The sequence below is a fragment of the Cygnus atratus genome, chromosome 1 (assembly GCF_013377495.2).
Source record: "Cygnus atratus isolate AKBS03 ecotype Queensland, Australia chromosome 1, CAtr_DNAZoo_HiC_assembly, whole genome shotgun sequence".
NCBI classification, from domain to species: Eukaryota; Metazoa; Chordata; class Aves; order Anseriformes; family Anatidae; genus Cygnus; species Cygnus atratus.
Window position 1 is genome coordinate 15,873,628 of NC_066362.1, and position 25,949 is coordinate 15,899,576.

Here is a 25,949-nt window from a genome sequence, read left to right on the forward strand (position 1 = left end):
CAGATTGCACAAGGAAATCGTTTATGTTGGTTTTAAGTTTTTTCTGTAGAAAAGAAAATCAATTTCTTTCTTGGGTCAGGTTTTTCCTCATTTGTTTACGAGCCCTGGTCTAGTTTGTTTGTTTTAAATTGTTAACTAAGGTAGGTGACAAGGGACTGTAAATGTCAGGTTCTCTCTTGATCCGTTTTTTCACTCAAACGTGGCTCTAGCAAGTGTTGCTGGTTGTTCCTGCTGTGGCAGCAGGTTCGAGGTGGAGTGTCACTGCCGTACCATTTTCCAGCTGCTGAATCGGTGTTGCTGCGTTTCTGCTGCCTTGGCAAGGCCCCTCTGCTGCTGTAGAGGGGAGCCAACAATCTCCCAGTGCTGCCGTAGCCTGGGAGTCAACAACCCAAATGCTCTGCTTTGCATCGGCTGCTAGGAAACGCAGGGTACGAGCTGAGAGTAAGTGGTTGTGGTACCCCAGGTTACGACGGTGGTGATGGGTGGTATAGAGAAAACACGCAGGATTGTGTACATTTTTGATCCATGAACTCTGATAAGATTATCTGACATGTTGTGTAACACCTGACAGCGGGATTTGATTGAGAATCCAATTATGCGTGTAGTTAGAGGCATGCTTGTGTGTGAGGTGTAACCAGTCCTGACCTCAAACTTCACGGCAGGGAAATCCTCTCCTTTCATTTCCTTAGCTCCAGATAATCCCGCTCCCTGCTCTGAATCTCTGGCTCATTTAGTTTCGACTTGTTTTGCTTTCCTTCTTGGGCCGCTGGCTCTTAATTCAGAGGCCTAGCAATGGTTAACTCCGGTAAGTATGGTTGAGAAATAACCTATTTGTAGTTCTCCATGGGCCTTGCTAATTATTCATGTGATGAGGCTTATATAAGGGCCGCATTGCAGTTGCGCTTCATCTGATGACAGCGTTTTGTATTTCTGTGTAAACAGAAGTCAAGCGATAAGGCATGGGCCAGCAAAGTCTATAGGTGAAACCAGGGAGAAAGCAAACTTTGGGGAGGATCTTAAGGTGGTTCCATCTGCTGAACTGTTTCATTTTTTTTAAAAATGAGATTTTAGAGTTTTTTTTAATAACTGAAAGAACCTTCATTGCCATTGCTGTGCCTTGCTTTAGCATTTAAGATTCAGTAGTGGTCAGTTGGACCAAAGAATATTTTTTTGAATAGTATGACTTAACAAAAGCTAAAACAGGACAGAGATTTTTCTCATCAGCTTTGACACTGCAATTGTAAAAGTAGGCTGTCATGTGAGAGTTATAACAACCTATTTCAGAGATCTGCAAATTCCAGAAGAAAACAAATAGCATTGGTCTGCTAATGCCGTTTTAGGACCTTGATTAATACTGCTGGGCAATCTGTCTAGAATATGAATTAGCTTAAGAAATGTTGCCTAAATATTCCACTTCTCTCTCTAGGTACCTGTCACGTCAAAATATATGTTGGAATAAACAGCTTTCTACCTGTTCTCCCCATCTATCAAACTTTGTTGATGCTGCTAAAGGAGATTATTTTAAATGGAAACAGAGTTGGCCAAAACACTGGGCCTTTGTTATGCCTATGAGATTTGTATTCTTTTTTTGAGCCTCACGGTGGAGGCGGCGGAGGTTAGGATGTGGTGGAAGGCCGAGCTCATCCCCTGAGTGGAAATCATGTTGTGTATAGGTGTGGGAGGCACTTGGCTGATTCATTGCCGTCAGTGCTGCAATGTTTGGAGCTTGCTGTAACATAGAGTGTTTGGGCTTCTTTGGGCTGGTGGGGAAAAAGCCCGGATCAGCTCTAACTCTGTGTGTGTGTGCACCTTTACGAAAGCACAGGCCGTAGCATTGGACTCTCCCAGGCCTGTATGTGCTGCCAGTATGCCATTACTGCTTTGTTTCTTGTGAATGTGTATAGTCGTCCCACCAAAATTCTTTGTTGTAGTAGGTATATATCCTGGAAAACTTTGTGAGCATCTCCCTTTCTGCACTGAGCTGTTTTATGCCCAATTTAAGCTAAAGGAGCTCTTACCTTGTCTTGTGTTAAGGGTTCAGAGGAGTCACGGAATCACTAAGGTTGGAGAAGCCCTCCAAGATCACCTGGTCCAACCACCCCCTACCACCAGTGTCACCCACTAAACCCTGTCCCTAAGCACCACGTCCAACCTTTCCTTGAACACCCCCAGGGACGGTGACTCCACCACCTCCCTGGGCAACCCGTCCCAGTGCCTGACTGCTCTTTCTGAGAAGAAATGTCTCCTCATTTCCAGCCTGAACCTCCCCTGGCATGACTTGAGGCCATTCCCTCTAGTCCTGTCACTGGTTACCTGTGAGAAGAGGCCGACCCCCAGCTCCCCACACCTTCCTTTCAGGCAGTTGTAGAGAGCAATAAGGCCTGCCCTGAGCTGCCTCTTCTCCAGACTAAACACCCCCAGTGCCCTCAGCCGCTCCTCACAGGACTTGTGCTCCAGGCCCTTCACCAGCTTTGTAGCCCTTCTCTGGACGCGCTCCAGGGCCTCGATGTCCTTCTTGTAGTGAGGGGCCCAAAACTGAACACAGTGCTTGAGGTGCGGCCTCACCAGACCAAGTACAGGGGGACGACCACCCGTGTGGAACGAGACATTTGGTCACAAACTCTGTGGTCGGGACCACAGCCATCTTGGTTGGTCCTCTGGTCCTGATGTGCTGCAAAGGAGACAGTAACTGATGGCTTAAATTTCTGAGGTGATTTGTAACAGTTTTTATAAAAATGCTTGTTTTGAAAGCACCTATTATACCTGCAGTGCATGCGGCAGCTACAAACGGTTCTGTGGACAGACTGCAGGTGATTTGCATCCATGGTTTCTGAGAGCAGCTGGGAAGCGTACGACATTGAAGTACTGCGTGCCAAGCAGAGCTGATTGAATTCACTCAGGACAAAGAGATGCGTTTTGACCCCGAAGAGGCTTGTCTGGACAGACATTTCTTTCTGTCCCCAAGGAGCCGCAGCCGAGCGCTGAGCAGGCAGAAGGGTTCCCGGGATCAGGTGTTGCTGCTTTGTGTGTGCCGGAGCTGCGGGAGGTGGGCAGAGCCGCGGCCAGGCTGCGGCTGTGCACAGAGGGGCAGGATTGTTCCAGAGCCGTGGGCACGGCCTCCCCTGCACGCAGTGCGCAACGGAGAGAATTGCCTTTAGTCTGTGAGAGAGTAACCGTGCGATGGCCAGTGTTTTCAACCGCCCTTGCGTTAATAGTTCTGGTTGGAGTTGTAAGCTGAGCTGAACCTTAATGAAAAATTAAGCCTGCGGCTGGAATGTGAAGCAGAAAATACTTAGCCTCGCTGCTGGGCCAGTGCAAATGTAAGTTGTTCATAGCAGAACAAGTAGCAGGGAAGTACCTACCTACTTCTTTTTAGATCCTTTTCACGGTGTTAACAACGTAGCTGGCTTGTGAACCTGTCAGTTCACCTCGTGGTGCAGTATCTGGGCGCACTTACTTCATGAATATGTTCTATCTCAAAGCTAAAACTTTGCTGAAATGGTATTACCACTATTCCCTTTATTAGTGGTTATTTCAAACTGTAGGCTTGCTAGTGCAGCAAGGTTTGTATGCTAGTAGCAATTAAACCAGGCCAGTGACTGAGTTCCCACAATAATTTCCACACTGAATTTGCTTGGCCTAGCCAGCAAGGCCTGCCCAGCTCTCTGCTAGAAGACCAAGCAGCCTCTTCTGTTTGATGTTCTCCAAAGTCAGGAGTGTGAAACTGGCCCGTACTTTCCCGGTGAGATAGAAGAGCATGTGCTGTCATGTTGTTACATTAAAATCTCTGGTGCTAGCTCAACTGTTAAGTGGGATATTGCAGTGAATGGGTTACTTGTATAGTTTTAACTTAGTGGAGAACTGGTAGGTGTGATACCAAAGCATCACATTTTTAACTTCCCTCAGGTGATAAGCGTCAGTCAGTTTCCAAACGAAGTAATTGTTTGCTTTGACTTAAGCCATTCTGGAATATGTTTCTCCAGCTTGACATGGAGTGTGTTCTTCCCTGCTGGCAGTGGGCATTGCCACCTTAGGTGATGTGGAGGCAGCCACAGGGGCTCCAGTTGTTTGCCTACTGTAGAAGCTTCAGCCCAAATCAACCAAATAAAAAGTTGAAATAGTCAATTTCATGTATTTAACAACATATGAAAATTAAAAATGTTTTAAAGTTTCTGGTTGATCAGCTGGAAAGTTATTTTCTCTGCAGTATCCACATCCAAATACAACTTTTCATTTTTAATCAAATTCCCCATTTTCTGACAGAACTGTTTTAACAAAAAGCCGAGTGCATGCCACAGGTGTTTCACTCTGTGAGAAGTGAAGGCGTATAAATGAAAAGAAGTGGATTTGTCTGTGACAAGCTGCTTCCCTGAATCTGTGTAGTTCTATGTAAGTAGTGTCTGCAAAGTCCTTCAGCATGACTTCCTGCAGAGAGGGTGAGGGGCTGAGGATGTGAAATAGGGGCAGCTCGTCCCCCGGTGCCAATGTTGCTGCAGCAGAGCTGTCTGCCCCCTGGCATTGGGTTGTGAATTTGTGTGTGGAAACCAGCTTTCAGGTAAAGTTCCTCCCCTCATCCAAAATCAGTGTGCAGTTGGGCTAACTACAGACCATAATCTTTTGTTCTGCTAAGTTTTGCACCTGGTTGAAACTTCATGGGCGGTGGTGTTAGAATCAATACCAAGAGACTCCCAAATATCTCAGCTTCTGGGGGGCTGGGGAGTGGAAAATGAAGATAAAAAGTTTGGGGACTGTCAGTTCCCATTTGCCTGAAATGCTTGCTTGCAACAAAAGAGCATCCAGCGTTGTACTAAGCGATCAATTCAGAGCATGACTCAGCGTGGAAAAATGTTACCTACTGCATTTCTAGCATAGTTCCCTGAATCGCTGCCTTTCAACTGACTTCAGAGGCTTTCTTCTAAAGCATCATCCGAAGCTGACCAAGAGCAGACAGGTGGTGAAGTCTTCACAGGGCGGCTGAATGCGGTGCCGCTGCATTGGAGCAGAAGGATGGAAGAATTTGTCCCTAATTTTTGATGCTGTTGCTGCTGACGTGGATGTTTTTGCAGCCTTGCAAATAGACATGAAGAAAATAATAAGTTTGGATTTGACATTCAGGCATATAAAAATGTACAGTTGAACCAAAAGGACTGAAGAAGGTGCATAATATTGTTCCTTTGTTTTGCCAATTTAAAAATAGATAGTACTAAGTGGGGTGGGTTATTTTCTCCTTCGTGCACAGTTACGATTTACTAGGCCAGGACTTGTAGTCACTGCTTGAACAGTCTACCTTCTGTTTGGAAACAGGGCAACTTCTGTTCATTAGAAACAGTCGACAATACACATGAAGAAATTTTCTGCAGTTTGCTTTGGAACGTAGTGGATCGGGTGTTATGGATACAACACTGGTGGGTTATTTATTTTTTTTTAAAGTAGGGAGTGGCATAAGAGTCATACAGTAGATTTTGTTCCAAGAGCGTAGCTCTGAAAACTAAGAACGAAAGCACTGTTCAGAGCAGCTTACTAAAACACGGTTTTTAGCTGTCTTACCCTGTTGTGAAGTGTCTAGTTGCTATTTTAATAATGTTAGGTAAGCAGTCATTTCAGTAATAATTAACGATGACTTGTAATTTTCTTTTAATTGACGTGATCCTCCTTTTTCTTTTATGGTATTATTTAACTGTAATTACTTGGGATGTGGCTTGTAGCTTTAGCTATAATAAGCACGTCAAAAACATTTTGTTTATTTAGAGTTACGTGAAATTGGGGAAATGTAACTCCTGGAGCTGTCGCTCTAGGTCTAAAGCAACCAACTGCCCTGGACTTAAGAGTGTATAACTGAGAAGATAATTCCTGTGTAGAGGTGAATGAAATAAAACCAGTTTTCAAGTCTGCTGTACTACAAGCAGTAATTTCTGGCCTGTAGCTCTAGGGGTTGGAAGAGTGTGTGGGGTGGGTGGTGTGTGGGCCTTAGCAAAAAGGAAAGGCAAATCTGAGTGAAAGAGACAGCTAGGAGTTATCCTTTGCCACAGATGTAGGAAACCCTTTTATCTTTGTTTAAAAATAATGGAGAGTGTGTCTTTTTTAAGAACTAAGCTCTTTTGAAGAGATAGTGGTCTTTGAGTAGGCATTCATTTGACTGTTAACAGGGAGAAACTGGATGAAGCCTGGTGTTGGCAGGGCTGAGATCTTTGGTCATCTGGATAATCTTGCCTTACATTAGCTTGTTTTATCTTTCATATTCAAACTTTTATTTTCCTATAGTGAATAAACATTGCTTTGTTTGCTGCTTATTAATGAGGATGCTTGCGGCACTCATTCTTGATTTCCCTGGAAGTGCTGGTAACTTGAAATGTGAGGAAGTTCATGACTGCATGCACTTGTTTTTAAAATAAATCATTTAATTGCATATTAAATACATATTTATATATATATATATATATATATATATATATATATATAAAATTATTCATTTAACTCTACAGGTAAAGCTTTCTTTTTTGGGGGTGCAAATACAGTGTCATTGCTCTGGAAGTAGGAGTGTCCAACTTGTGAACCAGAAAGCCCCCATCAATTCTGTACCTTCAATGGGAAATATTTGTGGGCAACATTAATTCATTCATCAGCATCCTGTGATGCTGTGGGCGATAGTTTTGAAACCATGTGTCTCACAAAATTGTATTTTAATAAAATTTTACTCCGGTAATTATATGGTAGTTACACGCGTGCTTTATGGAGAGCTGACGCTGTACCCATTTGCTGTGTGAGTGGGATGCCGTTTCCTGGCTGTGTTTGGATGTGTTGGGCAGATTGGGCCCTGGCTTACAAGAACCCCAATTACCCTCAAATCCCTGAACTCTGTGACCGAGTTCAGGTTCTTAGGTACTCAGCCTACTTTTTCATTCTTTTCCTTTATTCCCCTTACACCTGAATAAGCGCTATACTTACTGTAGCTTGGTAAAGCACCAGTACCTAGAGCTTTTTGAGAGGCTGGGTAGCCTATATTTGCCCCATCACTTTTGACAGTACTGTTTTAGCTCAGCTGAATTCTTACTCTTTAAAATAGCTGGAAATAAAATCCCTCTAAAATATTGGCAGCGTCTGTTTATCATGACTCAGTTTTAGGCTCGGCTGTGCATTCTTCACCAAGCTCTCCTTAAGCTCTTTTGATTAATTTTTTTCATCTTAACTTACATACAATGACATTTATTTAGCAGGTTTAATCTCCGGTAAGTGCTCAGTTGTGTACCAGCAAGATGCTACAAAAGGTGTATTTCCTGGTAGTGCCCCGCTTACCTAACAGCGAGGCCGTGGTGTTAACAGCAGCCTGGCTCAACCACTTCTTACTGCTACGTGCTCCAGAGCAGGAATGATACGAGCTGCTAACTTTCTTGTTAAAGCTACATTTTTGGAAGAAAAAAATGTAATTTGCAGATGATTCTTCCATTTCATTTAGAATTGCTTTCCTCATGAAAGCTTATTTGCAGAAAGATGCACTTGGCTGCCTGTTTTCTTGGTGTCCTTGAGTGTCTGGGGACACTCCAAAGGACCCTTCTTTCCTCTCTCCTCTTGGTTATGTGACCCTTGTGTTCTTTAAGCAGTGTGAACATCGGGTACTACTGCCATAAATTTTTTGTGACAGTAATTTTTTGCTAGTCTTCAGTCTTGCCAGTGCTAATGAGTGATGTGAAACAGCACCAATGAAATGAAGATGCTACTTCATACTTCCTGTCTATGGATGATCTTACCAGTTGTAAAAGCTAAAACTTTTTTTTTTTCAATAGAAACCTTAAATTTACAAGCAGTGAGAGTTCTTATGATAGACACAGATTTAGTGTGTAGTTTCTGTCCTTGTTTTGCTTTTTGGATATTTGGCTTGGCACATAAATACACGCAAAGCACAGCCATCAAATGCCAGACTTGTAGCTTGTTGAACCCTCTGGAAAACTACAGTTTTGGTGGCGTGGAACAGTCGCCTAAACTTAGAGCCACAGATGGCTCAGCTCTCCTTGGAGTAAACTTCTGGGTTGCGTATTCTCCTTGTTCCCATGTTTCCTCTCTTGGCTCTGAAGGTTTTAATTTGACCTCAGACAGACCTTTTGGAGGGGGAGGCTTTCCCAGCCCACCTGCACTTCATGCCTGAACCAGGTACTTCGGCTGTCTCTGCTTTTTTACTGCCCTGGGGTGATGCCCAGACCTAGCAAGCTGAAAGCATGGGTAGGGTTTTCTAAAAGGCTGGAAGTTACTCCTCGAAAATATAAACGACAATGATCTATCACCTTCTAGAGTTAAAATCATAGAATCACAGAATCATTAGGGTTAGAAAAGCCCTCCAGGATCACCTGGTCCAACCATCCCCCTACCACCAATGTCACCCACTAACCCATGTCCGTAAGCACCACGTCCAGTTCCTTTTTGCTCCATTCTTAAGAGGTGCAAAAGACTCTATTTTCAGGGTGAAACTTTACTAGTGGCGCTGTTTGTGAGTGACCTGACTGCTTCAGGGTAAGCCCACGTGTTTGGTACAACGCAGTGTCCAGACCTTCAGCTAATGCCAGCCGAGCTCATAGCATGAGCGCTGTTGTTCTACCGCACTGTAACAGCAGAAATACTCGTTCGTGCTTCTTAAACACTAAACTTACTCATTTGTGCTCCCTGATGAGGACAGGCAGCCTCTCCAGGCTTATTAGCTCTGTGGGCAGCAGGTGTCTGTAGTCATTTCAGCCCTGGAGTGTGTTTACTCGAGGACAGGAAGGACTGTGATCTCTGTCCCGCAGATTTACTGCATGGTGTAGGTGTGCCTGTATTCCTGTCTGTTACGAAAATAATTTAGTTTTAGGAAGGCATGACTCTCTGTGTTTCATTTCTTGGTAACAGACCATAAGTACTTTGGGCCTTAATTCATAAATTAATCTTTACTGGATTTGCTTAGATCCAATTTTCGCTAATACGTTAGAATCATGGAATGTCCTGAGCTGGAAGAGAGACACAAGGATCATTGAGTCCAACTCCTGGCTCCACACAGGACCACCCCAAAATCAGACTGTGTGTCTGACAGCGCTGTCCATACAAGTCTTGAACTCTGGTAGGATCAGTGCTGTGCCCACTGCCCTGGGGAGCCTGTCCCAGTGCCCGACCGCCTCCGGCTGCAGACCCTTTCCCTAACGCCCAGCCTGACCCTCCCCTGTCCCAGCTCCATGCTGTGCCATCGTGTTACTATTTCCGCATTCGCTTTTTGGGGGCGGTGACACATACAACACTAAACGTTCAGAAGAAAAACAAGGCAAGTGGCACAGTAGAACAAGTTTTTTTTTAGCAATCTGTTTGCCGTAGAAATGTTACTTCCATTATCGGTTCAGCTCTAACCAAATTGCTCTCGGGTTCAGAGCGTGCCAGTTCTGTGCTTGGCAGGCGTTCGGAGCTTATTGTCGTGCTGCTTTTCCATCGCTGCTGACCTTGCCTTGAACTAGAAATAACCAGAGCCTGCACAAATCCTGCCACACGGTCCCTCTCTCTCGCTCTCAAAAGTCAAATTGTTCTCGAAAGCTGTGGCTTTCTCAGCTCCCTAGAGAGTAAATTAGGCCAGGGGAAAACACAAGAAGGAGCTTCGGATGAAAGCATTCATTCATGTTACAAGGCTATAATATATTAGAGGGCTACGGGATTACTGGAGGGGCTTTTATCCCTTCAGTGGGAGCGAGGGATGGGGCAGGGGGCGGCAGGGGCAGCGGGAGGTGTGTGTGGGAGCACACTCGGGCTTTTCCCCTCCCCTAGGTTTTCTTTTCTTGGCAGAAGCACGTGACCGTGCCTGTCAGCCTGAGGATGCCATCAGGGTTGCAAAGCCTGCTAGGCTGTTACAGAATTGCACAAGAATTAAGGTGAAATCATACTGCTCAGCTGTTTTCTGGCCAGCGATAGCAAGTGCCCGGAGATGCAGCCATTGTGCGGGGCTTCGGCGAGCAGGCAGGAGCAGCCGCCCGCCTCGGCCTGGCACTGCCAACATGATCCCCAAATCAGCACTTAACGGGTAGGGGAGCTGCTCAGAGGCAAGCTGCTGAGCAGGGTAATTGTCTTACGAAATTAAATTTGTGTTCAAAAAGAAAAAGTAGCCACAGAGGTAGAGATTGCATGCAGCGGGGGACAGCGGGCCAAATCTAGTTACGGCGGTGGTATGTTTCCTCAGTTACGTCTAATTTCAGCTGTTCATTTGTTGCCTTCCCATTACTTGGGAATTGGAAGTGACAGTCTGCAGCACTGAAAGAAAACGTCCTGCCTTCCTTTTTGAAGACTTTTTATTTTTTGTCTGCAGTACAACAAGCAATCTATTAAAAATGTCACATCTCAGAGGCCATTTGGTAATTTAGTGACTGATTTTGCTGAGTGTTTTGAGCTCACGGCTTAATGGTCATGTTTAATGGCTACACATGAATTGAAGGGATGCTGATTCCTATTTACCAGTATCTTAATAAGATTTTGGAGTAAAATATGGACGACATATGTTCTGCTTTATCTTCTGCCATGCTTCTGAACAGATGATTACATCCAGGAGTTATCCAGGAAGACTTTGTTCCCTGGTACAGCCAGCAAATAAAATTTTCATCTAGCTCCCTACATGCCATGGCTGCAGGTTCTCTGGTACCTGAAGGTAGGAGGCATGGGCACACGTGCAGGATCTCTGCCTCGCTTGTGCAGGGACACGGTGTGAGTTTTGGCTGAGTCCCACCTGGACCCAGCCCCATTTCCCTGGTCCCCGGGCACATGTAAGACAAGCTGGCAGCGCCGAGCTCGGGGTGGACACGGCAGCCATGGCAACTTCTCGGAGAAACGCCGGTGGGAGCGGTGCCCAGACCTTACGTAAGAGCGATAGAGTTACAGTCGCATGGGAGCTAAAGCTCGCTGCCCGGGCTGGGAGCAGCTCTGCAGCTGTGGGGGCACAGGGTTTGGGGGGTCTGAGCCGGCCCCTTCGCCCTGGGGGGGTCACCTGGGACTGTGCCAGCTCGGGACTGCTGGGCAGCACCTCGTTAAATCCCCATGGCCTGTGTGTGTGTAGTGTGAGCATGCCTTTTGTAGGTAATAATAGCTTTATGTCTGGTGTAATTCCATATTAATGGTACCGATTGATCGACACCGCTGAATAGCGCTGATTAAGGCATCTAGAAACAGAGTTAATCCTTCTGCGGATATAGCACCGTGTTCCAAAGGTACCCGGAATTTGCCTCGTGCTTTGCCTTTGTTTATAAGGCTGGTTGTTCATCATTCATTAAAAATTAAAGTACTGCATAAAATAATCATTGTATTATTACTTCAAAAGGAGGTGGGTTGGAGGGGGAGGCAATGACTTGCAACACTCTCACACTTTTTTGTTATGAAGAGTTGGGGTGTGGGTGCATGCATGTTTGGGAAGTAAAAAAGCGGGGCAAAAACTCACTAAAACACCTCTTGGAAACATATTTGCGTCAATGGCTACCAAAACCCTCTTCGGGAATGCTGAGAAGTACATTACAGAAGTGCACCCGTACTACGGGTTAGAGAACAGTAACTCACCAAAGAAAAGCATTTTTATCCATGACCATTAGGTAACACCCCAGCCTGTGTGTACACGGGGCATGGAGGGGTAGTGCCGCTTGCGCTCAGGCTGGCTGGCAACTGGAACAGGAACGCTTAACTGGTGATGGTTGCCCATGGCAGCCTGTAGGTTTGTTCCTGGGTCCTTCAGTTTTGGGCCCCTCACTACAAGAAGGACATCGAGGCCCTAGAACATGTCCAGAGAAGGGCTACAAAGCTGGTGAAGGGCCTGGAGCACAAGTCCTGTAAGGAGCGGCTGAGGGCACTGGGGTTGTTGTGTCTGGAGAAGAGGAGACCCAGGGGAGACCTCATTGCTCTCTACAACTGCCTGAAACGAAGGTGTGGGGAGCTGGGGGTCGGCCTCTTCTCACAGGTAACCAGTGACAGGACTAGAGGGAATGGCCTCAAGTTGTGCCAGGGGAGGTTCAGGTTGGAAATGAGGAGACATTTCTTCTCAGAAGGAGCAGTCAGACATTGGGACGGGTTGCCCAGGGAGGTGGTGGAGTCACCGTCCCTGGGGGTGTTCAAGGAGAGGTTGGACGTGGTGCTTAGGGACAGGGTTTAGTGGGTGACGGTGGTAGGGGTGGTTGGACCAGGTGATCTGGGAGGGCTTTTCCAACCTTAGTGATTCTGTTTCTCTAAGAGGTAGACCTGGCATTTGTCACAGGCCAGCTTTTCTCATATCCTTAAACCTCACTGAGAGGTAAAGAGTTAATATTCTGTTCGGCTGATAGAGATGAACTCATTCACATGCTGCAGTTGTGGCCTCATTTGAAGTGCCAATAGATACAGCAACAAGAAAGCTAGTTGTGCTAGCAAAAATACAGAAAAGCAGAAATACCAAGTGTCTTTGGGATGAAGTCTCTAGCTTTCCTTACTCCCCCCTTGTTGTGAAGGAGCATGTTTAATGGGGGTGAGTGTAAATTCGGTGGAATAGAAAGGAGGGGGAATTGCAAAGCCAAAGCAGTGGCAGGAAGCTTTTTTTTTTTCTTTTTTCTTTTTTGTTTGTTTTGGAGAGGTTTTTGTTTCCTAGGTTACACTGCCTGCTGCACCTCATTTAAAGTTTTAGTAGGTGCTCCTGGAGTTAATATTTCATATGCTCACAGGTGAGGCTTTCTGTATGAAATGCAATGGGCTCAGCATTTTAAGAGACGAGCACTGGAGGGCCTTGGGTGTTCAGGTCAGTTTGTTTCCTTCCTCCTACTGCGTGGTGTTGGAGCGATGTATGGAGTTATGCTCTGCAGAGCAAGGTGAAAGCAGGCCTTTCCCCACTGCAGAGCTTAATAAAAAGGAACTTTACATGGGATCATTGTTATGTTTTCTTCTTTATAGCACTCAACTTTTGACTTTTCTTTAAAACAAGGATAATTTGATTTTTTGCCCTTTATAGGTCACTCTCGGGAGCTCTTGTGAGCTTATTGCTGTTATGTCCATGTGCTGAGAAGGCACACGGTAACTGCTGTGATTATTGCCCTTTGTTACAGCAGCCGGAGGTTTGCAATACTTCACATGAAGGCCCAAAATAATTTTTCCTTGGGGGAGAAATTAGATAATGGGGGGATTCTTCACGGAGCAGAAAGTAGTTGTAAGTATACGTGTGTGTGTATGCAATATTAATAAAGATACATTTAAATCAGTGGGACGATTTTCCATCCCCAGAAATAAACTAAGAGATGATGCTTTTCAAAGGGATATTATGATATTCTCTGGTTTAAACAGGAATTCATTCTGGGAAGCCTGGTGTCCTGCATAACACAGGGTATTGACCCAGTGATGGCTGTAGTCCCCGAACTGTACGGTCTGAATGGGCTCCAGCTGGCAATATTTATTTCTTAGCAGCGACGTTTTGTACCTGTCCTACTGCGAGATTGGTGCCGGGACAATACAGTGCATTACAATGCCACCACTGGATAGTTTAGCCCTCCCTAATTAGACAGCCTGTCCCAATGTGCTGAGGCAGAATAGATTTAGGGGATTAAGATTGATGTGTGTGGCCTGGAGGCTGCAAAGCACATATAAACAAGGGTTGGGCGTGTTCGTGCTTTGGAGAGGAGGCGAGGGAAGGATGCAAGGTAAAATGTTGTTTGGGAAGCTGCCACATCTAAGGAGACGTGATTGGAAATAGGTAGAAAACACCCAGTTGTATACAATTAAGAGAGTGGCCTGAAAAACAGGTGAGGTGGGGCCACGTCGAAGATGAAATGAGGAAATCATATTGGTCCTGGAGAAAAATCCCAGTGGCAGACAGCCAGGCTGGGAACTGGGCAAAGAGAAATGACCAAAATGAACTCTTTCACATCTTCAAGTGTGGGCGCTGCCCGCTTTGCTGACATTGAGACATGAGAGCGAGAAAGGTTTGGCCCTAAGCAGAAGGAAAAATCATTTTTCCTATTTGGTGTGTGGGACAGGGGGGAGGGGGAAATTTTCCTGGAGGCAGTGCTAGAGCAGAAGCTGACCTGCATGAGGACTAAGACTTGCCAGAGCGCACGTTCAGTGCAGCTGGAAAGACTTTTTGAGAGCCACGAAGTTCAGGTAACCCACTCACGCAGTTCATAAATCAGGTTGCAGCTGAGACACGTGGTGCTTACTCATTAAGCTCCTCACGGAGCTAAACTTATCAAGGGAGCTGTATGGGTTTCAGAGCACGAAGCATCCCTTGAACAGATCACGGGATGGGGTGGTGAGGATCTTGTCTGCACATCCTTTTTGGGAAAGGCGTCTTTCAAACCTGTCACAGCTGTGACCTCCGGGTGCAACCTTCCTACGCCGTGGACAGTCTGTAAGAGAAGTCGTACGGAGAAGGCAGCCCTTCAGGGAGAAGCTGCCCTGATGTGGAGAGCCTTGCTTTGTTTTCCTTTTGTGCTGCATGCATCCTAATGCAGTACTGCTTTTTTTTTTTTTTTTTGCTTAGCACAGCCTTCAGTTTTAGTTGCAAGTCAGGGAGGGATGCTGTGCTATCCCAGTGGAGGTGTCTCAGCCGGGCCAAGCTGCTGGTTGTGACACAGATTTCCATCAGCTCTGCTGGTCTCTGGAGTAGTGTCTCGCTGCAGCAGCCTGGTTGTGGCCACACGTGAGCCCTCGCAGCTTGCTGTGACGCTGGGCTCTGTGGCAGCAGGGTGCTCGGAGGTGCTGCCCGCTCGCAGGCCAGGAAGCTTACTGGGAGGGCTCCTTACTGGGAGGGCTCTCGTGGGAAGTCTTTGCGGGCTGGCATCAAAACTGCTTGCTTGGCAGTCCTGTCACCTCTGTGAATCATGCAAACCTTTGATATTTTTTGCATACGGTTCCCCTTTGCGGTCATTTTGAGCCTTTACTGAGCATTAGAGGGGAGAAAATTATTTGGCACCCGTCATAACTGCGTTAATTCCTCAATGTAGGAAATTAATTTGAAACTTAAAAACAAAACAAGCAAACCCAATGAAGATGAAACATGAAGAAAAACTAGTTTTTATTTGTCGGACTTCATTCTACAAGTCAGAGCTAAAAGCCTTTGGGAACTGGGGGGCGAGTTGGGTTTTCGGGATGCACAGAAAATTACTTAATTTTGAGAATGTGTTTTTCATTTTGATCTTTACAGAAGGTTTTTGCAGGCTTCATTGTACTGGAAAGCAATGTGAGAAGTACCTCTGGAACTTCAGGAGCCCTCAGAGTTCATGCCTGGAAGAACAATTGATTGCCTTTGTGCTGAATTCACTGGATTAGCGAAAGAATAAGTGCTTAGTCTGAAAAAGCAGCTTGCCCTCCGACTGCCACGAAGGCATTAACCTAAAGCAGCAGAATAACCCACCTAGCTGGCAGCTTCTACCCATTGCATGCTATAGGCAGGGTGCTACAATGGTTTGTTTGCTCGGTTTTCCACTTGTGTAGGGTGCTTTTTGGAAAGGCACGTGATGAATTTCTCTCTTTCTACCTAGAAATAAAAGCCATTTTATTACAGAATGTTCATTAATTTAGAAGAAAGTAGCACTGCCAAAAGCTTACGTACATCTTTGTCAGGTTTTGTGATTAGTGGATGCGAGTCCACTTGGATGAAGTTGTTTGCTAGTGAAGGAGCTCTGCAACTCCTGAATTATTTTTCATATTATTTCATTGAAAGAATAAAAGATAATTCTGTAATAGAGAATCCGTGACCTATATTACACACTCCATGTCCTTAAATGCAAATACAATTTCTAGAATATTTAAGCTTATTTTGCACATCATACAGTCATTCCTTTAATGATGTTTTTCAAAGGTTTGCTTAATTCCCACTCCACACTAGAGGGTATGCTGATGAGGGACGCATCTTCTGCTAGCAATGAACTTTCTATAAAGCAATTAATACGCAGAAAACGTTACAAATAACTTACGGTTGTTCTTGGAAGCATCGCATAGTGGGATACAGTGAAGCTTTTAGAATTAAAGTTCTGAAAAATACTCCTGATAGAGATGCACATCCCAGAGTGGAAAAAATCCTAATCTGTAATAAAAAAAAAAAATAAAATAAAATAGGTGATGTGATTTGTACAGCATGTTTCTAACCTGAATTATGATATATTTTTGGTGATATAATTCAAACTAGTCCGCAGCCCACTCATTCAGAGTGTGCAGAGAGCTCTCCCTACCCAGCAAGTGCTGGCACGGCCGCAGTAGGTCAGCAGGCAGCTTTGGACCCTTCTGTTCCCATTAGGTTTTTCGAAGAAGTTTCATGTGCCTGGGGAGGAGGGTTTTGGCTTCGTTCCCTCTGGAAGGGGTATAATGTGTGCACACTGCAAGTGCTCTGTGCTCTGAACCAGCTAAGTGAAGACACGGGAGCATTTTGCCTCAACACAGCACAGCCACCCCAAACCAAACACGAATATAGACGTGGCCTGTAAAGCACAGTATGTTGCTGTACTGATGTTTTATTGCCCCTATATATAGCCTTGTTTCTCTGCTGTCTTTATGGCCCTGCATGTTTTTTTTTGAAGTAGATTTTGCATTGAGAACTTGGAAACACTTTAAAAAAATATTAAAAGTCAATTCCATAAACAAATTATTAGTTAATTACAGCTGGAATAATACGTTATTATGTTGGGCAGAGTTTTTTCTTCCTGGTAGTTAACCATTAAGCAAATCGAGTCACAAACTTCCGCAGTCTGCTTTCGTCCCAGCTAGCCCATGAATTCAGATTTGACAGTACTGCAGGAGTATTGATGCAGAGAAACAAATCAATTGCAAAATGTAGGAAGTCTGAGATGGCTGTGTTCCTCAAACTGGTTTATCAGAAACTGAATGAACTGAAATAAAAGCAAGAATTCGTCTCGGTGGGGAAATAACGAGGAATAGGACACTCTTACCTTTAGAACTTGATAAAAATTGTTTTTTTTCCTATGAAGATATGTTGCTTTGCTGAAACCAAGCATTATGTAGAAGTGTTCTTACTGTGACAAGAAAGGAAAGGAAGAAATGCAAGCCTTCTCCTTTCTATCATAGCAAGGGGTCTTTCATATAAGATAACATGTAGCCTTCGGGAGTCCCTGCTCCCAAATTACTACTACAACCTTTTTTTCATATTTTTGTTGCTGTCAAGAAAATCCCTTTTCACAGTGAATGCAGGAAGAAGCTTGGTAAACCTAGAAAGTCTGATTTCAAGATCTGAAATGAATCGTGCAAGTTGCTCTTCAGCAGCGCAACCCATACGTACAGAAACATTCAGGGTCACGTGCAAGTTGTCAACTTGAAGTTAGCAGGTGAACCTTCAGGGAAGGTGGCGTTATTTTCACAAATGTGTGCATGGGCAGGGCTCTGATACAGTCAGGACTTTTGGCTCAGATGGCAGGATGCTTCCTGTCTTGAGGAAAAATGAGAAATTTTTAGTAAGGAATTATTTTCAAATTTCTTATTTTCACTGTTTGTATGCTTCTTTTTTTAAATGATGAACTTCTAATGGTTCTTTTTGTCTCTTCTTAAACAGAATTAGACCACAGCTAGCCAAAGAGAAGATTGAAGGATGCCATATTTGTACATCTGTCACACCTGGGGAACCTCAAGTGTTCTTGGGAAAAGATAAAGCCTTCACTTTTGATTATGTGTTCAACATCGACTCGCAGCAAGAAGAAATCTATATACAGTGTATAGAAAAACTGATTGAAGGTTGCTTTGAAGGCTATAATGCCACTGTCTTTGCTTATGGCCAAGTAAGCTTTACAATTTTATTTAAAGTATTTATTTTGGACTAAACACAAAGAGTTTCTTGTAATTAATCTTCCTCTTAAGTTTCACAACGCATGAACCTGTTGTTGTTGGCTTTATTTTAAACAAGGTATTTTCTAGAATATTGTTTAGGAGTCTGCACAGATTCTGTGCTGAATGGCAATTCAAATACAGCAGGCATAAGTGGTAGGTTTGGATTAATAACAGTACTGAAAATGGCATGAGTCCGTATAATTCCTGAATTCACCCTTTGATGCAGCGGTACAAATTCGTGACTTAAGTAAGTAGATTTACAGATGTAACTTGTACTAAAATTCTTCTTGAGCAGTTCTCCATCCCATCACATTTTCAGATGCTTTTGGGAGAAGGAGGTTTGGTATTTGTTAATAGATCCTGGAGAACTTTGGGCCACACTTTGTAGGCAAAATATAACGATCAGATTCCGAAGTCTGAGAACGTTTCTTAGAGAACAGATGTCCCCTTAGTAAGCAGGGTGCATTTTTTTTTCTCAGAGCTGAAATATCATTGAGCACAGCATAGAGAATGCTTTATTGTTTTCTGAATTTTTTCTTTAGTAACTGGTTGCATAGAAATTGATCTTAGTGGGATGCTGAATTTCACCACTGTTAAATGTCTTATCTCAAGTGAGTTAGGTGAAGTCTAGCCATGGTGAAACAAAGCAGTTGGCAGATCCAATTTGGTAGATTATGTTCAACAGCATAATATTGTCTTTGTCTTAGACTTGACCCACTAATTAAGTAAAAACCCAACGCTACCTTGTCTTCTATAGGACTTCAGTTTTAATTAAGCTGTTTTCTTAGTGAAGGTACAGCTTGTAGTCTTAGGTGCTGTCTATAAATGGCAATATTCTACCTGAGATATTAAGGTGCTCTAATTAAGAGAGTTGTTTGATCTACTTCAGTGAAGAATGCTTTTACCTCCAAATAAGTGCCTTAATTAGCATTCTTGGTTGAAAATGTTAACTATTCTTTTGACCTCAGAGATGATAACTCAAGGCGGGTGTAAGCAGCTTACAGAAAGCTTGTAGGGGAAAGGTTGTGAAAGATTGAAGTGGTCCCTGCCTGTGTTGTAGCTGATCCATGGATAAACAGTAGAATTTCTGCAACATCTACTGTTGATCTACTTTTTCTGACTATTTATGTGCATATTAATATTGCAAAAATGTCAAAAACTGACTTTGTAGTCTCTGTTTAACACTAGTGTTCAGAAACTGTTTCTCTGAATCGTGTTCTAGTGACAACTATTTGTTCAATTTAGACAGGTGCTGGCAAAACATACACCATGGGCACTGGATTTGATGTCAACATAACAGAAGAGGAACAAGGCATTATATCACGTGCTGTTAAGCATCTTTTTAGATGTATTGAAGAAAAGAAACAAGCTGCTATTAAACAAGGACTCCCACCTCCAGATTTTAAAGTGAATGCACAGTTCCTAGAGGTAAATATGATCTGTGTGTGTATAATTTCATTTATTTTCTGGAAAGCAAATGAAACACTTTTTCTGGTTGCTACTTTTATACTCTTTCTTTTCCTGTAAGAAGTTTTGAATTAATCTTCAAGATTTCAAAAGAATTTTTTATGGAGTTTGCTTTGGCTTTTTAATGTATGAAAAGAGTTTATTTTATCTTATTCCAATTATTTTAGTAACTTTATTTACAGGGTTATTTTGAAGTGTAGAAATAATTACAGTTCTCATCATTTATCCCTTTCTATGCCACACATTTGTTAATGGGGCCTTTTGCTGTTGCTTGTCTACAATGCTTTATGAAAGTTTCTTTCATAAACTTTTCTTTATGAATTCTTGCTTACGAAAGCAAGTCATTTGTTCTATGTTGTACCCCTTGACTAGTGAGCCATGCTTTGCCTGTTTGTGTAACTTTCCCATAGATTTCTTTTGCCTTCAAAATCTGTTCAGTAGACTTGGTAGATTCCTCTCATGAAAGAAGAAACCTAGCACAGAAATAATTATTTTTCTGTGTGTGTGTGATCCTCAGTGGTTTAGGATTGGGCTTCTGTGTCACTGCTCCCTCTTCCAGTAGGCCCAGAGAAAACCTAGGTCGGTACTGTGGATAAACTGTTCCCTTTGTCTGTTCTTGTTACAGCCTCTCACTACTAGCTGTGTATATACACTTGTGATTTTTCTGATCCTGCAGCAGGTGCTGGTTCACCTCTTGCAGCTTTTATGCTGTGATTCCTGCCAATGTATCTATTTTTTAAATCAACTGGTAGGATTGTAACATTTACATTCACTACCAAGCTATAAAACCTGATACTCAAATGATATTGACAGGGAGAGTCATTTTAGGGAAGAGTTGCATGAATGTGTATTATTTAGTTCAGTATTTTGCAACTTTGTCTACTGAGGCTTTGGAAGAAAAAAAATTGTATTACCAAGGAGAAAAACCGGTTGGTTTTATTACTGCTGAAGTAAACTAGGTCATCTAGTCATATGTTCCTAAAACTGTTTTAAAGATTAACAAACTGGCATGGGTTTTGCACTAGTACAGATTTGCCACTGTTAACCTTAAGCAGAGGTTCAAGTTCCTCTGGCTAATGTTTTTCTAGAGAGATTCTGGGCTTGAGAAAGGGTGCTGGAAATGCTGTGCTGTTCTTTTCTCTCTCAATTTTAACATCGGGAGCTGCAGTGTCATTTCTGCTCAGGCAGCTGCAACAGCAGTGGTGTAAGGGGTAGTAACTGTAGTTTCTGAATTCCTTGATTTTTTTTTTTAATTTTTTAAAATAACTTTACAAATGTGGCTGCAAGAGTCCCAAAATATAGCCCAGTAATTGAATGTTACAGTGATAGTAGTATGATGGGTTATTGCAGTACTTTAATTCTGAACTGCAACCACAATGACATAGTTCAGATGAAGTCCCTATCTAAATTAGACAAAGGTTAAATGATATATGTATATAATAGCTTCTTTCTTAAAATGTCATGTTTTTGGGTGATTTTTTTTTGTTGTGCTGTGGCTAAATTGGAACTTCCCCAGAAAGAACATTTCCCATAAATTAATTTTTTTTCTTTTTTTTTTTTTTGACTGATGATTAGTCTTTCTAATAAGCAGCTTGTACAAAAATTAAGTGTTAAATTCCTTCAGGGCAAGAATGGCTTATCAAAAAGAGAAACAGACATAGAATTATTAAGGTGAAAGTGAGAAAATGAGAAAAGGTGTAATGGGGGGAGTGTGTGTTGAGTTGGAATTGTTTGGAAGAGGGTGCAGCCAACTGCATCAGCAAAAGGAGAAGCCCAAGGTCAGACCTGAAGACAGCAGGTGCCTGCCACAGAAAGCACGGCCGTTGTTCTGCTGGCACCAGTGCCTGCCCTTGCCTGGTCCCAGCAAAGAGGGATTTTCTTCCAGGTCTGACTATGTGGAAGAAGTTGTAGCTTCTTAGGGTGACATAACATGGAGTGTGAGGTGCTGGTCTCTGCTCCTGGTGTCAGGAGCAATGTCAGGAGGCGTGGGAATGGCACAAAGCTGTACCAGGGGAGGTTCAGGCAGGACACAAGGAAAAATTCCGTTACGGTGAGGGTGGTCACACACAGGAACAGGCTCCCTAGAGAGGTGGTTGATGCCCTATGCCTGTCAGTATTCAGGAGGCGTTTGGACAATGCCCTCATTAATATTCTCTAACTTTTGGTTAGGCCTGAAGTAGTCAGGCAGTTGGACTTGATCTTTGCAGGTTCTTCCAAATTGAACTATTCTATCCTAATAGTGAGGTGTGCAGATGACTTAATTTGCAGCTGCTGCTTATCATCCTATTGTCCTTGTAAAGCACCCTTTACTGAAAGCCTTGGCATGTCGTGGATTTTTAGAACCTTCTGCATGTTTCATGCACAGATTTAGCAGTCTTTGAAGGAATTCCTTCCTATCATAATATTACTTTTTCCCCCTTTTTTTCTTTCAGCTTTACAATGAAGAAATTCTTGATCTGTTTGATACCACACGTGATATTGATGCAAAGAATAAAAAATCAAACATTAAAATCCATGAAGATTCAGCTGGAGGAATTTATACAGTGGGTGTTACGACCCGAACTGTGAATGGAGAATCAGAGGTGACCATTTAAAATAAATAACTCTGTAGCATACCAAGTGCATTCTAAGCATGTTGTCTGTATATTTTGATAAACATCATACCTTTCATGTTTTTTTCATTCCTATTTTTCATCCTTATGTAGTGGTGGTAACACTTCTCAGACCTTAAATCCAGAGAAAACTGCAACAAACAAGAGAAGCAAATATTCACAATTATCATTCTGTTCAAAATGAACAGTTAAAAATAGAGGTTATGCTTGCTAACATGAGCCTTCTGTATCTTAGACAATTTAGGTGTGTATTTAGCTGAAACTTTCCTCTGTTTTTTGTAGGCTTAAATATCATGTCCGATATTAATTTCCTCTTAATTCTAGAAATAGACTTTTGCCAACAGTGCAGTTCCACTGGGAGAAAATTTTTTGGCATGTGTGTAAATCTGATTTCCCAAATCTTGTATGTTATTTTTTTCAATCCTTTTATATTTTATCCTGTGACAGGAAAGCTTTGCATGATGACTGATGTGAGGTAAACTGCTGTTTAAAAAAAAAAAAAGTGTCCATGCATTGCAAATCTGAATACAAATGTTATTGTACTATGCATTTTCGTACAAAAAGTACAAAAACCTGTACATTTTTGCCACAGGCAAATGGAAGGGAGATTGCCATGTTATTACTAAGGGACAGTAAAAAGATGGGTACAAATATTTAAGTGGTTTCTTTTAGAAACCACAAAAAACACTTTTGTTTCCTTATTTAAGAATCTCTGTGCCTTTTGCATATAGGCACTGAAATGATCGCAAAGAGAAAAAGCTTACTTGTATCCAAAACAATTTGGTGAGTGCTATAGGAACACTTTTTATGTAAATTGCAAGCCATGCAATGTACTTCTTGTCTGTCTTCTAGATGATGCAGTGCCTGAAGCTGGGGGCTTTGTCTCGAACCACTGCCAGTACTCAGATGAACGTTCAGAGCTCGCGGTCGCACGCTATCTTTACCATTCACTTGTGTCAAACCAGAGTTTGTCCTGCATTTAACACTGTACGTATCTTTGCTGGTAGTAAGCTTCGCTGTAATCATTTTTCAAAATGTGAATATTGTTTTGGCAGCAGCTGAGATCTGAATTGCACTTACCAAAGTTTCTACAGTCAGCTTCATGCTCAACGCATTTGCTAAATGTTATAATAATTTGATTTAATCTGTGCACATGTAACCATCTTCTAGCCAGAGGCAACAATAAACTGCTGCCTCTTACATGAACCTGCCCGTTCTCCTCTAGCATTTTCTTCAGTATTTAGTTACAACATACCCACGTAACGAAGTTAAAATATAATTTGTCTGTAATTGGGAAAGCGTTTTTCCAAGTCTTAGTAGTTAGTGGGTTTAGGGTTGTAGTCAAGCTGAAAGTGCAGGGTATTTCAGGTGAAGCGTTGATATCCAGTAAGGAGCAAGCAAAAAAACAGTTCTGTTGCTTAGCATTTTTATTTTAAATAGATAAATATTTAGAATTTTGATGTGTTGTAATTTTGTGCAGTTTATTTCATTGAACTCCTAAGTACCTAGGTGCATAGATAACACAGTTCTAAGCACGTGGAACAGCGCAATGTATTTGTAATGCCTTTTTTTGCTGTGGGTTCTTTCTTTATTTTATTCTTTTTAACACTACAAATAATCATTTGCAGGCAAAATGAGTGTCACTCCCTGGTCCTTTGTGGTATGTAGACCTGCTTTATACCCCTGTTAAAAACACTTCTTGCTGCTTCCCACATCAGAACTGGGGACCTGGTGGTGTGGGCAGCTGTCTCCTCACTCAGGGAGGGACTGGCAGAGCCTGGCCGGGCACCTCGGTGACTGCGTGGTGGCACTGTCTGCTCAGAGGCTTTGCTGAGAGCTGTGCACGTGGCTCACTCCCTGACTGTCCCACCCAGGAGCATCGCTTCTTGCAGAGCAGTGTGTCTGCAATGGGCACTTGCCACCGGCTGCAGATGTAAGCAAGATAATGCCAGAGGCTGGAGTAGGACATGTCTCCGTTGCCTTTCCCTGCAGTGACCAGGAGAGCAGAAGCTGGACCTGATGTGAACACTCCCAGAATATAAATTAATATAAGTCCCTTATGGGTGGCCAGGAGAGATGCTGCTCAAGTTTCTGTCTTTGTGGCTGTCTGTAGACAGCAGTTTCAGGAGACCTTTTTTTACTAGGGCAACAGCTTCTCCAAGGATGAGGGCATTGGCCTTGTGCTTGTGTCCTGCGGGGCGGGCAGGCAGCCAGGGCACTGAAACGCTGCTCCTCTTGCTGCACTCACGCCGTCAGCACTTCTCAGGAGCTTCTGGACGTACATTTGATTTTACTGGATGTGTGAGAGTGAAAGGATGTGTTAATCATTGCTTTGAGGGCTGGGAAACAGTGATCCGCCAGCAGTGTGACTGTCAAAGTATCCAAAACAGGGACAGTCCAGTCTCCTGGAAGTGGAGTGAATTCATCTTGTCTCTGAAACTGCAACAAAAGGAGATTGCTTAAAAAGCTTGAAGTGTTGAGCTGCTGTGCGAATGGCTTGGTCTGTAGCCACATGTGCTGCTTCTTGCACTAGAGGAGGGAGCTGTTGGCTAGTTGATCAAGGACATTGCCACAGAATACCTGATCTTTTTATTTATTTATTTATTTATTTAAAGAAAAAGCAGAACCAACCATGCTTATTGTGACAGAAATTCCTAATCAAGCCTGTAGATTGGGCTGTGTGAATATTTTCTAAGTCTGGTATAGACTAGATATATGCCTATTACATGCTGCTGGGGCAAGTAGGTAGAAATAGCTCTGAGGTGGGTATCAGAGCAGGAAGATCAAGAAGGGTCTAGCTTGAAGATTAGTCTCTTCTTCTTCAGTGTTGCTTTCGTGTCAATAGGTCTAACTAGATTTAGAGTAAATTAAAATCAATGATATGTTATAAAGTTAATTGACAAATAAAAACCTTGGACTATGATAAAAGGTAATTTTACTGCTGTGCTTTGGGATGTGACAAAGAAAGAGGCTGAGGAACTGTTCCCTGTTCGTGGTGCAGTGCCTTCCTTGGCAGACTCACTGTGCTGCCCGAGGGATGATGGAAGTACTGGTCATCCCAATTACCAGACAAAAGGAAGGAACCTCTTTCTCCTATACTCATTCCGCTGTCCTTACTTCCTGGTCAAGTCAGAAGTACTGATGGAATACTGGCTGCTGGGAAAACTGACTTAAAAAATAATTCCTAAAATAAAGTTGAACAATCGTGCCACAGAGAAACTGGTGATGGGGATTAGAGAGGTATAGAGGTATAAAATCAAAATAAGTTGGTTGGAAGGGTCTGGTAATTTTGGTGTGTGTGTAATAATATCATTACAGTTTTGTTAAAATCCTTGTATTTCCTCCCACCTCACCCTAAATCAACTGTAGACCGTGCTTCGAAGTAATTGATATTGACAAGCATCTAGAGCTGTGTCTTCAAGAATATATTAGTAGATATTACTAAAACAAAAACATTTTTTTGTTTGTTGTTTTTTTTGAGAGATGTTGTTGCTATTATAGGAGAATTAGTAAATAGGAAGGAGATGGACATGACAAAAAGCTGTTCTTGTAAGTAATTGTTGATTGAACTTTGTGGGAGACTAATATAAAAGACCTTACCAAGCTTTATGGATTCTCCTTTATTTCAGGATAATGCCACCGATAACAGGATAATATCTGAATCTTCTCAGATGAATGAATTTGAAACTCTTACTGCCAAGTTCCATTTCGTTGATCTAGCGGGATCTGAAAGGTTAAAGCGAACAGGAGCTACAGGAGAAAGGGCAAAAGAAGGCATTTCCATCAACTGTGGACTAGTAAGATTACAAAACTTGTTTCCATGGGCTGTCGGTACCATCTGCTCTTCCTTTCGGGATCACTTCCTTTAAATTAATCCCTAAAGTCGAAACAGATCATGTGCAGAATGGGGCCTGAAGTGTAAGATGTAACAGTATGCAGTATATATTGATTCTTACCAGGTTCTGGCTTGCTAACATTTTCCGACTTGCATTAGGGTCTAACTAGCAAGTTATACTACTTATAACTGTTGTGAAATCTAGTTAGTTACATCAACTCTTAAAAGATCTGGTAGAGTTCCTTTTACTTTTCATTTTTATTTTTTAA

General features: G+C 42.9%; 1 protein-coding gene across 1 annotated transcript in view; it reads left to right on the forward strand.

Annotated features, from left to right (window-relative positions):
- Nucleotides 1-25,949, forward strand: part of KIF21A (kinesin family member 21A) — a 91,199-nt gene that overhangs the window by 12,739 nt on the left and 52,511 nt on the right. The window contains exons 2-6 of the mRNA XM_050716817.1: nucleotides 17,495-17,717; nucleotides 19,012-19,194; nucleotides 21,666-21,815; nucleotides 22,698-22,832; nucleotides 25,475-25,642. Of these exons, the coding sequence (XP_050572774.1) occupies nucleotides 17,495-17,717; nucleotides 19,012-19,194; nucleotides 21,666-21,815; nucleotides 22,698-22,832; nucleotides 25,475-25,642 (859 nt within the window). The remainder of the gene's footprint in view (nucleotides 1-17,494; nucleotides 17,718-19,011; nucleotides 19,195-21,665; nucleotides 21,816-22,697; nucleotides 22,833-25,474; nucleotides 25,643-25,949) is intronic.